The following is a 19418-nucleotide window of genomic DNA, read 5'->3' on the forward strand; positions in this document are numbered from 1 at the left end:
AAATGAGTCAAATTTAGATTTATTCTGCTATCATCTTGTGATGCCTAGTTGACTGAAACTAAAATAATTTAATGCCTTAATTATGACTAAAACTAAATCCTAATTTGCTGTCAAATTCAACACTGGACCTGCTAAAGGTTAAACCAGCCTGAAGCCTGAACTCAAACACTGGGTACATTACTTTATCCTTCATTACTTCAGCTCATTATTATTATTTATTACTGAGACAGACACATTATTTATCATCTAATAATAACTTATGAATATCTGCATTTCCTTATACCAAAATATTAAATGTTCTGCTGTGTTAAGACCCTGAAATATTTTGATCAAGTTAATAAAATCATGGATTTCATTCATTTAATCATTAAACAGCAAGGGAGGGTAATAAAGACAATGCTTGTTGGTTGGAATTCTACCTTGTAATTCTGTGGGGCTGTGGTTTCTTGATAATGGTAATAAGATCATAACACTAACCAGGAAAACCAGTCTATTGTTCCTTATGTTGCTTAAAAATTAAATTCATAGACCAAGCCCTTGGGGGGAAAAAATAAATAATTATTCATTGTTTTAAAGAATCTTATGCTGCTTTATGATCGATTGATGATTCAACATTTAACTTCATATTTTAAATTTCCATAAATTTGTATTTGTATTAATTTATAATTAGGTCAACTGTGATCATTTTGAGTGAATAAGAGGAACTTTGACATGCAGCATTAAATAAACATCCTCCTAATAAGTAAGCTATTTGTTCTGTGGTACTATTAGAAACTATTTCAGTTCAAAAGTTACCTTAGAGATATTGTTACTCCTGGACATTCTTGGCTTTGAATATCTACTATGACCTTAACTTATCTAATCAAGTAATCAACAAAGTTATGTACAATCACTTAACATACCCACATAGCAAAATTGGTATGGGCCCGATCTGGCCCACACAATGTGCTTACACATGGCCCACATACCGCAAAGAATAACGGCCCTTTGGTGGCCCAGATCTCGTTTGCCAGAGGGGGCCCACACATGGGCCAGCACAAGGCCAGTTGGAGACACACTGGTGGTCCTGTGCTGGCCCATGTGTGGATTACCTCTGGTAAACCTTATGTGGTATGCACATTGTAATATTGATAACACTTATGGCTTACTTATTACTTACTTGTCTTATTAATTAATATGAGTTAGTGTAAAATGTCTTTTATAACCATTTCCAGTTGTTTCCAGGATTTTAAACATGATAATTAGTTAAACTGAAACTGTGATAGGGCCATGCTATTATATAATATATTGACTTGCCCATTAAACGTGGTCTAATCATTTGCGAGGCACCATAAATGTGTGCACTGAAGTCCTTCATCTCCATGGCCACGTATAGCATGAATCATTAATGTTTGATAAAGAAAAGAAGCTGGCTATAAGAACGGCAAGTCCGGCAGTGATACCATCAGTGAGGGAAACTGCCAACGGGATGGATGTAAGGATACAGTGTTGCATGACTAAACTGGACTAACTACACTGTTTCACTCAATAACTCGCTCCACTTTTTTTTTTTGATCTGCTGCCATGGTGATTGCATGCTAACACACTAAAGATTTCTGTTTTTTTTATTTTTTTATTTTTCAGTGATTTTCTGTCACAATGGAAGAAACTGAAGACAGCATTGCAGTGGTGGGAATTGGATGCAATTTTCCAGGCGGTGAGGACACTTTAGGAAGTTTCTGTTTTGTGTCTTTGATATTATTTTACTACCTAATTTGATTGTTGTGCGTCACATGGTGTATAGTCAGATCCAGAAGTATTTAAACATGGACATTTTTGTGTTTTTGCATCTGTGCACCACCACAGTGGATTTGAAATCAGTCAAGATAATGAAAGTGCAGACTTTCAGCTTTGATTAAAGGGGTTTGACAAAAGTATTAGATGAATTGTTTAGGAACTGCAGTCATTTTCAGAGGCTCAAAAGTAATTTGACAGGTTGTTACAAAAAACTTGATAGCTGTCCACTGGAACACCCAAAAGATTTGTTCCTGAGGTGAAGGAGGCATTGCTAGGCTTAATCTAGTAGATTCTTAAAAAGACACAAATGGTGGTATACAGAGGCAAAAACTGTACCATTCCCCAAATAGTATATTAGGAACAGTGAAAAATCTTTCACTATAGTTACATAAAGTGTAAAAAGTAAGTGTTTTATATGTATCTTCTCCCAAAAACAGGAGAGGGGCTTGACAATTTCTGGAAGGTTCTGGTGAACGGGAGAAACTGCTCTGTGCCAATTCCCAAAGAGAGATTTGACTTAAGCAGCTGGTATGATCCTGATGACAACAAGCCGGGTAAATCCCGCACAGCCAAGGCTGCTCTCATTGACGGGTATGGCCCCTTATCTCATTTAGATCTGCTTATCTGTTTCACAAATGTGCGCCTATCAGTACAGTCATATTAACTTTTGTTTGGCAATTTCACACAATGAAGTGTTGATTAATGAAATCACACTGCTGCTCCTAATTTGTATTAAAACAGAGATGTACTATTTTGACACTTTTCCAAAGACGGTTTAGTTTTTTCCCCTTTTGAAAATAAAACAAGTGCTCCAAACACTGGACTACTCAAATATGGCCTCTTAACATGATAAACCTCCATCAGTTAGCACAATGTTCCATGGAAATGAGTCTGTTTACATATGTCTAGATGTCCTATTAATACTCGTGAAAGAATTTAAGATGCATGGTTCAATTTAATCCATTAACTGTGAAGGTTTTTCTTATCAAGTCCATGTTATATTACATAACAACAACCCTGCTTTATCTTCAAACATAGGGCCATTTCAGAGTGACTACAAAAATTATGAAAAGCACTTCATTTCTTAACTTTAGGCACCATTTTAGATTACTTTAACCTACCTCTGTGCAGGGAGGCAAATCTGCCAGTTGATTCAGGTGGTGTTGTTCCTGCTGGAAAACTGCAGAATTCACTCAGTTTAGGCCTTTCCTGCTGAATGTTCTCAATCAGATTCCTTGGGATCTTATAGTCAAACTCCACAAAAACGTTTTCACCCTGGGAGACCAATTCATGGAGCATAAGTGCTCATAATAGGACTTTCGGGGAATGGTAATAAAATATCAGTTGTGCTGTAATCCACCTGCATGGAAGATGGCCTAATCCAGCGATCCCCAACCCCCGGACCTCGGACCGGTAGCGGTCCGTGAGTCGTTTGGTACCGGGCCGCGAGAGTTGAGGTTCAGGTGTGAAATGTATGGTTTTCAGGGTTTTTATCGGTTTTCAGCGTTATTTTGTTATCATTTTGATCGTTAACTCGGTTTTCCTCGGTCTTTTCACGTGTGTTATGAATAAATCTTCTTTTTTTCGGTACCAGTACTAGTTTTATTTTGTTGTATTTATCCGCGACACCTTAAAGGACGGTCCGTGAAAATATTGTCAGGCATAAACCGGTCCGTGGCGCAAAAAAGGTTGGGGACCGCTGGCCTAATGGTTTTAGTGTGTTGTATATACATTGCTGGTGATGTCACAGACTGAACATCACCTATCCGGTCGTTAAGTGATGACGTGACGAATCCTACTTCTGGGCCTAAAGTAGTCTGCGTTTAATATGGCTTTTGTGTTGTTGACATTTTTAATGTTTTGTATTTTCTTCTATTTAATCTCAAAAAGCTCATAAAACAGTCAGTGATCACTGTTGACCTCCCTCAGCTTTTATTACCGCTAATCATTTATTTAAGCTCAGTTTTTAAAACCTTAGGATGTAACTACAGCCCAGCCCATGCAGCAGTATATGAATGACTAACCTTGTATTGTGGATGGATTATCTCAGTTGTTCTCCTGGCTGAAGTTTGGTCCTTTTAGAGCATGCTGCCATGCGATTACATTTGTTCCTGACCACCGAGAACACTCACGTTAACTTTTATCGAGTGGAAAAAAGTTAGCTTGTTTATATTATGCTAACATAGCTGTGTCGCTAGTGGTCACGTAGCACATCATTATATACCAGCTAGCCAAACTTCAGTAACCCTACAAACGTCACTGCTGTTTAGTTTTCTGTCTTCATTTATGTTGGAAGTGATAACAGAGCTGTACGTTTTAATTTGTTTCCAAAACCCCGCAGTCAGGACATGCTATATTGTATTTAGATAGAAGCTAGCGAGCTAACTTCCTGCTAACTTCTAACTCCGTTAAATGTCATAAATTCCATTTTCATGGATGCCTGGATGTTAAACTCAATTGTTACACCTGGTAGAGCAGAACGCTGATCATTTTAAAGATGAAAGACTTTAGACAGTTTTTCAACTCTCAGTAATGCCATAGTGATCGTTTGATATATGGACCTGCAGCGGAGTTTAGGCCCAGCCACGGCTAGTGACGTCAGACTTAACGACCGGATTGGCTGTATATAACTGTGAAATACAAATAACAAGATAACCCACTTACAGTGAACTCACTGAACTGCTTGTTGAACGCTGACAAAGAACAACTGTCTCATATGTTAATCATAAAATATAAGCAATTTAGTGCTCAGTTACCTTCGGTCATAAATGTAGCACATGATCATTAAGGCAGTAAAATGAGACAGCGCTGATGGATACAGTTGTGTTAAGAAAAAAGTTTTGAGGTTTTACATATCAGGATGTAATAAAAATCATCCAGTTCTATCAGGTCTTAAATTTGGGCAAGTACAACCTCAGATGAACTACAAAACGTGACATATTACGCTGTGTTATTATGGGTTTAATTCAAATTGAGCCAAAATGCAGAAGCAGTGTGTGAAAACCTGAGGACCCCATGATTCAGTAGCTTATAGAATCAACTTTAGCAGCAATAACTTAAAGTTTTCTGCATGACTTTATCAGGCAGGCACTTCACTGTGGAGGAATTTTGTCCAACTCATCTTTGCAATGTTGTTTCAGTTTATTGAGGTTTGCCTCAACACATCATTTCAGTCTGTTTGAGGTCTGGACTTTGAGGCATTCCAACACCTTGATTATTTTCATTTTAGCTGTTCTGTTGTAGATTTGCTGGGATCATTTTCCTTTTGCATGACACAAATTGGGCCAAGCTTTAGCTGTTAGACAGATTGCTGCACATTTGACTCTAGAATACTTCGGTAAACAGAAGAGTTTGTGGCTGACTTAATGACTACAAGGTTCTCAGATCTTGTGACTATAAAACAAGTCCAAACCATCACCCTGATATGTATTTACTGTGTGTTATGGCCAAACATCTCCACTTTGGTCTCATCTGTCCAAACGAGTCCTGTGGATTGTCCAGATGCAACTTGGCAAACCTAAGCAGTGCTGAAATGTTCTTTTTAGAGAGAAGAGGCTGGTAAACCTTTTCAAACACGCCATAAATGTCTGAACTTGAACATTTAATGTTCTAACTGAGGCCTGCAGAGTCTAAGATTGCATTTCACAGGCTGACCTTGAGGTAAATTTGCTGGGTCTTCCACTCCTGGGACAATGAAAAACTGTCTTGAAAGTTTTCCACTTGCTTATAATAATTACCACTAGTCATTGCTGTCTTACCTCTCTGACATTGTGTTATCACAAACCCGAATACTCCAGACTAACAAACCACCAAAATATAACTGATCAAGAAGTGTGAGGTGCTCAAACTTTCGGATCAGTAAATCAAGTTTGTTTGATTTACAGGGCTTGGCTGCTAGTTAACCAGTTAATTTCTATGGAAGTAGTGAAGATCTACTTAGTTTTTTTTAAGTTTTTCACACATCACTTCTGCATTTTGGCTTAGTTTGTTTGTTTGTTTGTTTGAATAAATAAAAGCATGGTGTAATATGTCATGTGTTTTAATTCACTTTAGGTTGTATTGACCTATCTTTGTGACCTGGACCAAATTATATTTGTCATGTCCAGATATGTAAAACTTCCAAATAGAAAGAGAATGTACCTTATTTTTACCATGTTTTAGGTTTGTTCTTTCATTGTGTTTTACCAAACTGCAGTGTTTTGTCCTTAGCTCTTTGGATTTAAGCAAATCTGCCTTTCATTTGCATTAATTTCCTTTCTTTTGGTGGAGTATTGCACTGAAATTGTGGACAAACCAAAAATAGAAACTGATTATAGGTTTGTACAATAGAAACAGCTTTACAGCTTTAGAGTCTGTACATGCATTACACTGTAAATGCAACACATGTATGAGAAATAATCTAAGAAGGAAGAATTTAAACCATAATTAGAAAATCCCATTGCCTGAATCTGACCTTGTTATTTTTTTGGTATTTTCAGGTTTAATGAATTCGACCACAGGTTTTTCGGCATCAGTGACAGTGAAGTGGAACAAATGGATCCTCAGCAAAAACAGCTCCTTCAGTGTGTCTACAGGGCTTTAGAAAATGCTGGAATTCCAATGGAAAAAGCCAGTGGGACCAGAACAGGAGTGTTTTTTGGTAAGGTACTAAAAGCTTACTTGTGTTTTGTGTTTTTATTGTTTTGTGTTACAATAATGGGTGCTTGATCCAAAACAAAGCTACTTTTTATACCAGAATTACCATCAAAATTTACATCCATTCAAATGAATAATGTTAAAATGATAAGTGCATGACCCCTGTGTTTTATGTATCTCTGTAGGAATAATGAACAGAGATTATGAAACAAATGCTGCACATGTGCACCCAAATGTGATCAACCACTGGACTGGCACAGGACTTGCCATGAGTATTGCAGCAAACAGAGTCTCCTATGTCTTCAACTTCACCGGACCTTCGCTGTCCTTAGACTCCGCCTGTTCTTCATCCCTTGTGGCTCTTCATCTTGCCTGTCAATCAATAAAACAAGGTCTGTCCAGCATAGATAACTTCAGGTTAATTAGCAATAGAGGAAATCATTCTGTAGTGTCGTATTTATTTAGAAAGCGGCGTTAGCTTTTAATTAGTTGGGATGATATGGTGTCCTTTATCTTATCAGGGGATTGTGAAATGGCTGTCTGTGGAGGGGTCAGCTGCATCCTTGAGCCAAGAGTTTTTGTTGCGCTGAGCAAAGCCAAGATGATCTCACCTGATGGAACCAGCAAACCTTTTTCCAGTAGAGCAGATGGATACGGCAGAGGGGATGGATGCGGAGTAGTTCTCCTAAAACCACTGAAAAAGGTCAGCATATGCAGATTAATTATAAGAAAATGTCAAATACTTCAGCAATTTAAACATTAAATGGGCAGTTTGCCAAAGTGCCAAACCCGGACGTTGGCAATGTAGTAGATCAACCAGCTGATGATCCATCACAATTCATAGATTACTATAATACATGAAGTACAGAAGGGGAGTTATCAGTTTTCTTGTACAAAGTAATGGCTCTGTTGCACAAACTAATGATAATTAAAATCCACTGAGAAGTACAGCAGGATCACAAACTGTCATATTCATTACAGTTAATCTAGTTTAGCTAAAATCTGAGAAATATTCTAGGGGGAGTTGCAAACCTTGTGAATTATGGAGGGACAGACAGATGGGCGATGAACACCTCGCCATTTCATAGACCTGTTGGTCCTTCGGGAGGATGAGCTAAAAACACAACAATGACTCCCTTTTTTTTCATATTCAGTGATCAATTGCAATTAACTGCAGTGACCAACTGTACACTTTCCATCAAACGTGATTGACCTGCTCGCCTAGCCTATAAAAATTGTCTCCAACAGATTGGTTTAGCATTTCATTTTCATTTTTGCACACTTAGTTTAGTTCTAATTAACCAGCTTGAACAGAGGATATTTTCAAATGTATTTTCTGTAGCTGTACAAGTGGCTCCATAGTGCAGTGGTTAAAATGTTTGCCTAAAATGTCAGGAGAAACATGGGTGATTGCACTGAAAGGGCAAAATATTTTTGCCAAATCAAAAATATGGATCCATCCACTGTGTCAATTCGTTGTGAAAAGGGAAACAGTTAAAAGAAGGGTTTCTTTTTTTATACCTTTACGCAAAATATAGAACATTCCGTTTGATTTAAGACAAAGTGGAAATCTCTGCAGTATTTATCCTTCAGCTGAGTAACTCACATTAGTGCAATCTAGTTTATATATTTATAACTATAAGCTAAAGTTCAAATATGTCATGTAATATGTTTGACTCTGGTGTTAGATGTTCTTTATCAATACACACTTTTATTCATGTTTCATTTTGATCTTTTTGTTGCTTGACAGGCTCTTCAAGACCATGACTATATCTGGGGTACAATCAGCAAAACTGCTGTAAACCAAGATGGCCGCTCTGTTACTCCAATCACCAAACCATCCATGACACAACAAGAGGAGCTTCTCCGCAGAATCTATTCAGAGTCTGACCTGGCAAATGTCCAGTACATAGAGGCACATGGGACTGGAACCCCAGCTGGAGACCCAACAGAGGCAAGAAGCATTTCCAACGTCATTGCTAAATCTAGACCTCCCGGTTCAAAGACACTCTGGATTGGCTCTGTAAAGAGCAATATTGGACACACGGAATCTGCTGCTGGAGTCGCTGGACTCATTAAGGTTCTCCTGATGATGAAGCATGAGACCATTGTTCCTTCGGTGTTCTACACTGATAAGGCTTCCAGTGTAGATACCACAGCACTAAACATTAAAATTCCTAAGGAACCAGAAAAATGGGAATGCTCTAGTGCAAGAGTTGCAGGAGTTAACAACTTTGGTTTTGGGGGAACAAATGCACACGCCATTGTCACACAGCACATCCAGCCATATTCTAAGCAAAGGCATGATGAGAAGCAAGTCAAGTATTTTGTCATATCTGCAAATTCTTCAAAATCACTTAACATGATGATGGAAGATACCATCAGTCAGCTACAGGCAGAAAACCGGTTTGATCTAGATTCTTTGCTCTACACGTCAGCTTGCAGAAGAACCCACCAAAAACATAAATACAGAAAAGCCATCACAGTGTCTTCTGTAGTTAATCTAAAAGAGAAGCTAATTGCTACTGTTGGCAAAAATATCAGTGTTGCCTTCTCAGATCCAAGGTTAGTGTTTGTCTTCTGTGGAAATGGTGTCACCTACCATGGTATGTGCATGCAGCTACTAAAAAACGAGCCTATATTCAGAGAAAAGATCAAAGAAATTAAGGACCTTTTCCAAAAGCTCAGTCCTCTGGACATACTGGATACTCTTGAGAGCGAATTTGAGAGCAGCGACTTCAGAAACCCAGACGTTGTCCAACCCCTCCTCTTTGCTATTCAGGTTGGGATTACTACCTTGCTCAGGCACTGGGGAGTCAAAGCTGATGCAATTCTTGGACACTCTGTTGGTGAAGTGGCAGCCGCTCACTGCTCTGGTCTCTTGTCTCTGGAGGATGCAGTAAAAGTCATATATTTCCGCAGCACTCTCCAGAGAAAAGTCACCGGGGGAAAGATGCTAGTGATCAGCAACATGGCTGTATCAGAGGTATCTTCACTGCTCCCTCCTTACTCTGGTAAAATTTGCCTTGCTGCATATAACAGCCCACAGTCCTGCACCCTTTCAGGTGAGACAGACGCAATTGAGCGCTTCCATAAGGAGCTAAGCACCTCAGCCAATAGTCAGAATCTGTTCCTTCGTGTGCTGGATGTCCCTGCTGCTTATCACAGCCACATGATGGACCCAATTCTACCAGAAATTGTGGAAAAAATTGGCATCTTACAGGCAAATGATCTTGACACGGAGTTGTTCTCAACAGTGACAGGGAAGGAAGTTCAGCAGGGAGATTTCTGCACAGGTGAATACTGGGCTAGAAACATTCGTGAGCCGGTTGCTTTTGAGCAGGCAGTACAGTCAGCAACTAGAGGAAAGAAGCACACTGTGTTTGTTGAGATAGGTCCAAGAAGGGCACTGCAGAGAAACATTATGGAATCTCTGGGAAATGACACGGTTGTCCTTGCCTCTGTGCAGCCAGAAAGAGATCAAGAATCAGTCATGTCTGTTGTCTCTAAACTGTTTGAACTCGGCGTTCAAGTAGATTGGAACACCTTCTATAAAGGCTATGAGACAGTACCTCTGCCTTTTCCTAAATATCAATTTGACTGCTCAGACAGGGATGTTATCATTGGGGCAGCACAGAATAACACAGCAAGCAATCATCCTGTGCTGTGTCAGACGGGAAGTGAAAGCAACATTTTCACTTGTGATCTAAAGTCTGACTCTTCTTTCTACTTGAAAGAGCACAAGCATAATGATGTACCCATCATCCCTGGTGCTTTCTATGCTGAGCTGGGTTTAGCTGCGTATATGGCCAGTGCTAAACCAAAAGTACCTCTCAGTTCACTGCAGCTCAGTGTCAATTTTCACAGACCATTTGTTTTAACACAGAATCCACCTGAAATGAAAGTGCAACTAGAACAAACAGAGAGGGAAACCAGATTCACCGTTTTCTCCTCATCTGTAGCTTATGCATCAGGCACTGTGGTTTCAAAGAAAGAGAGGCTGATTGAGGAGCAGCGCATTTCACTAAGCTCCATCAACAAACGATGCACATCTGTAGTGAGCTTTCAGGAGTTTTATGGGTATCTCTCTCAAGGAGGCTTTCAGTATGGAGACATCTTCCAGAATAAGAAGGATGTGCACTATGGAGATGATCTGAAAGAGGCTTTTGCAAAAGTCTCAGTTCCAGAAGAACTTCAGCCTCATTTGCATGACTACTGCATTCATCCTGTCTTGCTGGATTATCTGATGCAGCTTCTCCCAGTTGCAGTAGAGCACATCTTTGCTGGCAGGCCAGGATTTCCTGCCAAAATAGGAAGTCTTACAGTCTTTGAACCTTTGCAAAATGAGATGACTATTTATCTGAGAGCAACTGATGTGGGCACTGATCACTTTGGGGTTTGTGGGTGCTTTGCAGACAAGGAAGGCAGAGTGTTGGTTGAGGTCAAAAATGTCATAATCAAGTACCTAGGCAGTCGTTCTCATGTGGTAGATGAGTACTTCTACCACAATGCCTTCGATGTTGTCCCAAATGATCACATTGCTACTCCTCCTCCAAAGGCGTTGGTGTTCTGTGATACTTTAGGGATTGCTGATGGTCTAAAGAAACATTTGGACTCAGCATCTACTTACATTCCCATCGCATATGCAAAGGACATCTTGGGCAATGGTTTCCCTTCTCTTCTGGCAAATCTTAAAATCAGAGATATTAGAGAAAACTTTGATGAGGTCTTATTTTTGTGGGGCAATGAAGACTTCACATCATGGCCAGCTGAAATCATCCTGCAGAGTCTAGCTGACTGCTGTGAGATTTTCCGCCAAATAGTTGTTGAGCTAAAGCGAATTCACTTCCCAAAATCAATTAGAGCCATAACCTACCGTTCATCTGATATCACAGTAGATCATGTAAGTCCAGGTTTTGCTCTTGTTGGTATGACACGATCGTTCGCTGCTGAGATACCAGATCTTTCTTTTCAGCTGATTGATATGAGCGGGATCTCTCCTGAGGACATTGCAGCTCTGTCTGATGCCCTAAGGTCATACCCATGCAGCAAGCACCCAGAACTGGTGGTAAAAGATGGGCAGGTCTTGAAACCTTCCATTGTGCGCACCCCACTAGAAATCAATGACAATAAGATTGGCACTTATACATCTACAGTGTCTGAACCATGTATTTTTCTGACAGCTGATCCACATGAAATTATGAAACTGAGTGCCATTTGCTCTGACGAGGAGGCTGAGCCGATCAGTGATACATTCATTGAAATCCAGCCCAGTAAGATATGTGTTCACTCATCAGACTATTTCCCAGTCAGCTCTTCAAATCTAAAATTCGGCAAAACACTGTATTGGAACAAGCACTCATCTCAGAAACACAAGCTGCTCGCTCTTGACTTCAGCGGTACTGTCATTGCAGTTGGAAAACATGTAAGGAAATTCAAAGTGGGAGAACATGTTGCTTCCTGTTATCCTGTGGTGGCAGCAAGTAAGATCAGAGTACCACAGGAAGTGTGCTACAGCACCAAAAAGTTCCCAGTCCTCAGAAAAACACCTTGTGTTTCCTACTTTGTGCTAGCATGGGAAATCCTTCATCGAGCCTTGCTCGGAGCCAAGCGTAATATAACAATCATATGCTCTGTGCCTGATTCTGCACTATTGAAAGTCTTGGCACTTAGCGCTTGCAAATCAGGCTGGAATGTGAATGTTGAAACGCAGTGCAATGGGACTTTTGTAGGTGCCAGTCAGTTGGGTGCAGTTGTCATTCTGCCTCCATTTGATGAATCCCTAACTGCTCAAATTTGCAACTTTTCAGGGTTACAACATGTTGTAATCGTATGTGAATCTCCGAAGCAGGATCTAGTCGTTGAGGAAGTGTTCCAAAGTGCAAAGGAAGGTGTTCATGTACAGATAACTCAGATGTCAGTCATATTCCAAAAGGGATCCCTGAGAATACACAGGCCATACCTTCATCACTGGCTTAAGTCCTTAAACCTTAATGTGAAATTGGCTCTTGAAAGCTTTACCTTTCAGAGTGCAAAATCTGAACAAAAAAGCATTGATTCAGCAAAACCAGACTCATATTTCAGCTCCAAGAAATTGGCTGTCGTAGCTCTAGAAAATGATGTTGGCAGCACACTGTCTGAGATTCCACTTCTCCCAACAAAAAAACAGCTTTTTCGAAAGAGGTCTGTGTATGTAGTGGCAGGTGGTCTTTCTGGTCTGGGCTTTGAGACTGTTAAGTTCATCTCACAAAGAGGTGGTGAGTACATTGTCATTCTCTCCAGAAGCAAGCCCACACCAGAAGTCCAGCAGGAAATCAACAATGTGGAGAAACAGTGTGGAAACAGCATCACCAGCATGCAGTGTGACGTATCTGTTTATGAGAATATGCACAAAGTCATCAATGTCATTGGCAAGAAGTTCTCTGGTTTTCCGATCAGAGGTGTGTTTCACAGTGCAGTAGTCTTGCATGATGGACTGATTGAGACCCTTAACAGATCTCTGTACGAGAAGGTTTTCAGGCCAAAAATAAACGGTGTCCTGAATTTGCACTATGCAACAAAGCACTGTCCGTTGGATTACTTTGTATGTTACTCCTCCATCTCCGCTTTCCTGGGAAACGCATCACAAACAAACTACGCAGCAGCCAATACATTTCTCGATCTGTTCTGTCAATACAGGCGCAAACTCAGCTTGCCTGCACAGTCTATCAACTGGGGAGCTCTGAACCTTGGTCTGCTCTTGAACAAAGAACATTTCCAGCGTTTTCTGGAAGCAAAGGGAATAATGATTTTAGATGTGGCTGAGATTTATCAAAGCTTGGAGCAATGCCTTGTGCTCAACCGACCCCAGCAAGCTGTTTGCAGGTTTCACTTCAGAAACATCAGATACAATATCCTCTCCCAAAATAAAGCCTTGACTATGCGCCTTTCTGCATTAGTTGAGGCAGCCTTCCAAAAATCTAGAGAGACTTACTCTGAAACTAAACAAGATGTCTGCGTCTCTCCAAAGGACTATGTTGTTTCTCTACTTAGTGAGACTATTGGGATGGAGCAGAGTGAGCTGAAAGATGATTTACTACTCTCATCCTTAGGCATTGACTCTATGCAGGCTATGACTCTGCAGAATTTGATCTTTCAGGGGAGGGGTGTGAATGTGCCTTTGGTGAAACTGTTGGATCCCAATGCAACTATTGCAACAATGGCAGCTCTACTGAGTGAAGGAGCTGAAGGCGAAAGTGTCAGTGAGAACCCAGAGTCTCTACCAGATGAAGCTGAAGTTTCTACCAGATTGTGAAAAACTCAAATGGAGATATTACTTTATGAATACAATCAGCCATCAACCGTCAGAACACTACAATAATGGATTCAATATATTTTTTCCACTGAGATTCAGTTAAAAAATAAATAAATAAAATGGCCATTGCAATAAAAGAAAGTTCTGATATTAATGCTACTTGTTTACAGAACTTTTCATCCTTTTTGGCACTCATTTTTAGATTTTGGTTGATTTTGTTTTTTGTAATGCGTTTTTTTTAAACAAATGGCATGTATTGTACTAACTGGAAGTTTTTAAAAGATATTTTATGTCATTCTTTTACTCACCAATATGGTACAGAAAAAAAGCGGATTGCAACTAAACATGTAAGTCTGTATAAATGCGTTTACTGCTAAATTATGTAAAGTAAGTGCCTTATCTTGTATTTTTTTTTTTTAAATTGAAATAAATGTTTTATCTTTATAATTGGTCTTGCTGCATCTGTCACTGGGTTCTCTCCTTCTACTATCTACTATCAGTGCTTATCACTGTTAACTGATTAATTCTGAGTGTTTATCAACTTTATGACACTAATGGAAAAAAGCTTTATGAATGATCATTTGGCAGCACACATGATTTCTGAACCTTCTGCTGAGCACAAAATTATCATATCGTATGGAAAGGTCAATTTGGTCCCAGAGAGATGAATATGTGATAAAATAAAATAAAAAATATCATAGAGCAATTTAATATCCACTGCACTTTAGTTTTAAAATTTGAAAAGGTTTCACCTAAGCTATCATGATGTATCATGTCTTTATTATAATTCTTTCTTTTTTGACACAGAAAAATCAAACTTGATAACATTGTTTTCTTCTTCTTTTTTTATTTATTTTTAAAAAAGGTACATAATACATGAACCATTTCTAACTGGCATAGTCATTTCAATATACAAAGCTTTCAATGGCAAAAGTCATCTATTTTGTACACTTAGACACAAATACCCTACGTTTCAAAGCTGAATTAAAAGAGATTTAAGCTTATTTTGTTTTTTAATTTATTTATGTACATACATCATAGATCATAGGCATAACTTGTGTAACTCACTGCTTTATAATCAATGCTATGCAGACTTAAAATAATATTACAATGGAGCTATGACAAAGGGCATAACAGTTTTAGAGTACTAGACACAAACTTCGTCAAGCTTTTAATACACAACACCAAATAATGAAGCAATGTTTTCAAAGGAGGATTATTAATTTCTTGAAAATACAAATTAAAGTAAAATAAAATAAGTAATTAAAAAGTAATTAAATTATGATTTGAAACAAATTAAAGAAATTTGTAATCACAACAAATAGTCGAGGTTCTCATAACAAGTCTTGTACAGAGTGCTTATAAGGTGACTGTAATACTCATGGGATAAAGAATTATTATGTTTTGTTTTGTCATTATATTTTATTATATTTTGGTTTCAAGCAAACAAGCAGCAGAAGAGTTTTTAGCAGAAGCTATCTAAGAGTGCTCACTTATGATAAACACAACTAGCTGCTTCTTAACTACGTCTACATGTTCAAAAGTATTTTTAAAATGGGGATTTTTCCACTTTTATGTTTAAACATGTCCGTCCACATAAAACAAAAAAACGTGTCATATACTGCCAGAGTACTATGCCAAAGTTAATCAGCAAACCGGAAGCTTGCAAAGAATAACACAGCACAAAGTGTGACGTCCAAAAATGGGGCATAAAAACGCAAGAAGAGAAAATCTTAATTTTTCCTTGTCCACACTTAAGCAGAGTTTCTGAAAGGAGGGTTTTGAAAGCTCAGTTTTCAGTGACCTAAAATTCCATTTACATGTGGACAAAAGGCCAAAACATAAAGAAAAGCCTGTGCCATGGGGACAGGATGTACTGTACTAAACCATTAGATAACAAAATAGCGTGCATTAGCAGGATGTTAGCAATGTATGTACGACATTTACTCCCCTGGAACTCAAATTAATGGACTTTAGCATCATTTAAAATCTATACATACAATCAATACAATAAATGTAGAAAAGTAAAATGAAATGGAATTTAGGGTTTGTTTAGAAGCTGGGTAAATATTTATTTTAGCTAATTAGCTCCAACTATCTTTGAAAACACTGCCTGGGGTTTATTTAACAAGTTAGACAAATGTAACTGTTTAGTTAAAATGTCATCAGTAGTAATAGAATAGCAATTAATTATTCACTCTTTAACACATTAGTTACTAAACTGGTAAGTGTACTGTTTGGGTCCAGTATTACAACCAAAGGTATATTTACGCCTGTCTCCTGGAAAATCTTGTTCTGCAGAGTCATTGCTAACATCGAGTCAATCCCCAAAGCACACAGATTGGAGTCATGATCCAGTTCCTCTGCACTTACATTGATTATTTCACTCACAATATTCCTCACATGTTCATATGTGGAAGAACTTGGGATTTTGGGTTTGTTATGTACTTCATCTTTGAGCTCCATTTCTACCAAAGGTAACAATCGCTTTCTGAGAGACCCATTTTGCGAAAGGACATGGATACTGAGATTTTTAAAGCTGAATTTGCATATTACCTGTTGGGGTCTGTTCATCAAAAGACTCTTTTTAAGTGTCTCGTGAACCTCACAAACATCCATTATCATCATCCCCTTTGCCTCTAGAAACTTTTGTAAATGATCTTTGTTCAGCAGGAGACCAAGGTTCAAAGGACCCCAGTTGATGGACTGTGCAGATAGGCCGAGATTTCGTCGATAATGGCAGAACAGGTCGAGGAAAGAATTGGCTGCACCATAGTTACATTGTGAGGCATTGCCAATGACTGATGAGATGGAAGAATAGCACACAAAAAAGTCCAGTTTGTTGTGCAGTGTTGCATAATGAAGATTTAGAGCACCACAAACTTTGGGCTGCAGCACCTTTCTGAAGAGAGACTCATCAAGAGATTCAATCAATGCATCGTGCAACACTGCAGCACTGTGAAACACTCCTTTGATAGGGCAACAAGGGAATGTTTCACCAATTTTTGAAATTGCATCAACTACCTGCATCATCACAGAAACATCACACTGGATGTTTATGATAGCAACCCTGTATCTTTTCTGGAGGAGATCCATTTCAAACTGTGTTTTATCAGAAGGTCTTCTTCTTGACAGAGTTGCAATACAAGCTCCACCATTGTGGGCCAAAAACTTAACTGTCTCAAGACCCAAACCAGACAGCCCACCGGTTACGATATAAGTACAACTTTGTTTAAAGAGTTGTCTAGGCATTGCAAACATAGGGATTTCAGATGCCAGGCTACACGATTCTTCATGGCCTAAAACTATTTGCTGCACTGTCTCTGTTGTGAAATAGGACTCAGGTTTTGTACGGGACCAGGACACTTTTGAGTCTGAATACAGATACAACTCCCTTCTTAGAGGTAGAGATCCTGTATCAAAGCCTAATGATTTTAACCAGTTGCAGATATTCCTGCTTCGTGCTTGTAGATAAGCTTTCTGGAGAACATAATCCACATCGAGTTTATGCACATGAATGTGTTCGCTCTTTGGAGTAAACAATCTGTCTGAGACTGAGGGTGGCATATGACTGCTAAACACGAAAATCATGTGTTTTTCAAGAGCCCCATTGTCATACATCTCCTGCCAAGCGGCATCAAATGGTGGCAAAAGAACGAATGCGTGACTCTCATCAAAACATGGAGGTTCTCCAGTGAAATGTGACTGAGAGGAAACACTCCAGCCTGACCTGGTTGCTGTGAGAGCCAGAACCTTCGTCAGAGCAGAGCCTGAGTTCGGGGAAACAATAGTCAACTTTCTGTGCTGCTTTTTATCTTCAAACAGTATGCTCTGCAAGATCTCCCATGCCAGTATGAAATAAGACACACATGGAGTCTCTTTTAGAAATGGAAATGTCTTAATGTTGTAGCACACTGCTTCAGGAATTACAATTTTTGAGGTGGCATGAACTGGGTAACATGACGCAATATGGTCTCCAACTCTCAGATTATTGACATTTTTCCCCACAGCTGTGACAATGCCACTGAAATCTAGAGCCAGAAGTCTGTGATTCAGTGATGTATGCTTGTTCCAGTACATTGCCTTACCAAAGATCAGTTGAGAAGTGGTCACAGGGAAGTAATCTGATGAATGCAGGCAAACACTGATTAGCTGAATTTCAGCTGTCTTCTCTTGGAGAGCTTTTCCATTAGTGTCACAGTGGGTGGCAGACAAATGGGCTATACTGTATGGATCAGTACTGTGTAGAACAAAGTCTCTTGGATTCACTGAATGTGTTTCACCATCAAACAAAGCTTTATCTGTCAATCTGGTCCGTGCCATTTTTGTTACTGCTGCCTTCCCTTTACTGATCCAAACCTCTTGGTGTCTGCAGGTGTTTATTACCTGAGCAAGTGTTTGTATGTTTTCACTGGTCACAGAAGCAAGGTCAATCAGCTGAAAAGAAAGATCTGCCAACTCTGCTGCACAAGCCCTTATCATACCAGAAAGTGCAAAACCAGGGCTGATATGATCCACACACATTTCTGATGATCTGTAAGTAATGACATGGACGGAGCATGAGCGTTTGCTCTCTTTCACAGCCAGAACAATATGGTGAAAAATCTCACAACAAGTCATCAAGCAGTCCAGCATCTTTTCAGATGAAAGATGAGTGAGGTTATCAACACCCCAAAGGAAGAGAATATTTTCCACATCCACTCTGCTGGTGAGACACTGGAGCACTAAATTTCGAACTTGGTATGCCTTCAAGTGCTCTTTGCTCTCCACAGTGATTGATTCTGGGTGCAAATATGGCTCAAGTCCTTTAGCAATACAGAGGTTATCTTCAAAAACAATTGCTCTTATTTTGCCATTTTGCAATTCTTCTTCAACAGCAACTGCTTCATTTTGGAAGAACAGTGACTGGGAAACATTTGAGCTGCAGCCCACGAATGAAATCCTGACCCCCTTAAGTTCCACTAATACGTTGCCCTCTCTTGTGGAAAAGCAACCGCACACATCAGTATAGTCAGGAGTTTCTTGAGTTGCTCGCAAGTACATAATCATTTCTTCCTGCAGTGGTGCTGATATGACTATATCTGTAATACCTGAAGGGAATCCCTGCTTGACTGTTAGCTGTCCCATTGCTAACATAGCAGTCATTTGCAGAAAATAGTCAAGCAGCACAGGATGAATAAAATAGTCATGAAGATGTTTCAGAAGATCACCAGGGACTTGAATTTCCATCACAGCTTCCTTGAATTCATCCCCAAAATGCACATCATCAAGCTGTTTGAAAAGAGGGCCATACTCAAATCCTGCTTGAGAAAGAATTGAATAGATCTCATTTCTCGTCCAAACCAACTTGCACCGTTGGAAGATCATTCGAGGACAAATGTTTGATTCCTCTAACAATGGCTTGATATCTTGATATGTGTACCTTCCAGAGGCATGCGTTGCATTAGAGGACTGTATTGCAAATGAGCCCTCCTTCTCTCCATGTTCTACTCTCACTTTCAGTTGTTGAGAGTGTGAGTTGAGTGTTAACACACTTTCAAATCTAACACTGAGATGGAGCTGGGTAATAGTTTTACGTGGCTTAAAACTTGCCATCACAGAGGCAAAAGCTAGTTCGACATAAAATGAACCCGGCACAATGGAAATGCTGTTGTTTTTATGCTCCCAAAGGTATGGCACGGTCTCTGAAGAGAGGTTGCTCATGAACTCTTTG

General features: G+C 39.3%; 1 protein-coding gene across 1 annotated transcript; it reads left to right on the forward strand.

Moving 5' to 3' along the window:
* The first annotated feature begins 1638 nt into the window (after positions 1 to 1638).
* LOC113029756 (phthiocerol synthesis polyketide synthase type I PpsD-like) lies at positions 1639 to 13859 on the forward strand. Its single transcript, XM_026180746.1, has 6 exons — positions 1639 to 1696; positions 2214 to 2367; positions 6255 to 6415; positions 6597 to 6803; positions 6933 to 7114; positions 8162 to 13859. The coding sequence occupies exons 1-6, from the start codon at positions 1639 to 1641 to the stop codon at positions 13703 to 13705; spliced, it is 6306 nt and encodes a 2101-aa protein (XP_026036531.1). The 3' UTR covers positions 13706 to 13859.
* The last annotated feature ends 5559 nt before the right edge of the window (positions 13860 to 19418 follow it).

The sequence above is a fragment of the Astatotilapia calliptera genome, chromosome 9 (genome assembly GCF_900246225.1).
Source record: "Astatotilapia calliptera chromosome 9, fAstCal1.2, whole genome shotgun sequence".
Classification (NCBI taxonomy): Eukaryota; Metazoa; Chordata; class Actinopteri; order Cichliformes; family Cichlidae; genus Astatotilapia; species Astatotilapia calliptera.

Excerpts from the sequence above, each read along its gene's own strand:
- LOC113029756 (XM_026180746.1), top strand. The coding sequence starts at position 1,639 with ATGGAAGAAACTGAAGACAGCATTGCAGTGGTGGGAATTGGATGCAAT. Across the intron at positions 6,804-6,932 it reads CTGTCAATCAATAAAACAAG|GGGATTGTGAAATGGCTGTC; the intron begins GTCTGTCCAGCA and ends TTATCTTATCAG. Across the intron at positions 7,115-8,161 it reads TCCTAAAACCACTGAAAAAG|GCTCTTCAAGACCATGACTA; the intron begins GTCAGCATATGC and ends GTTGCTTGACAG.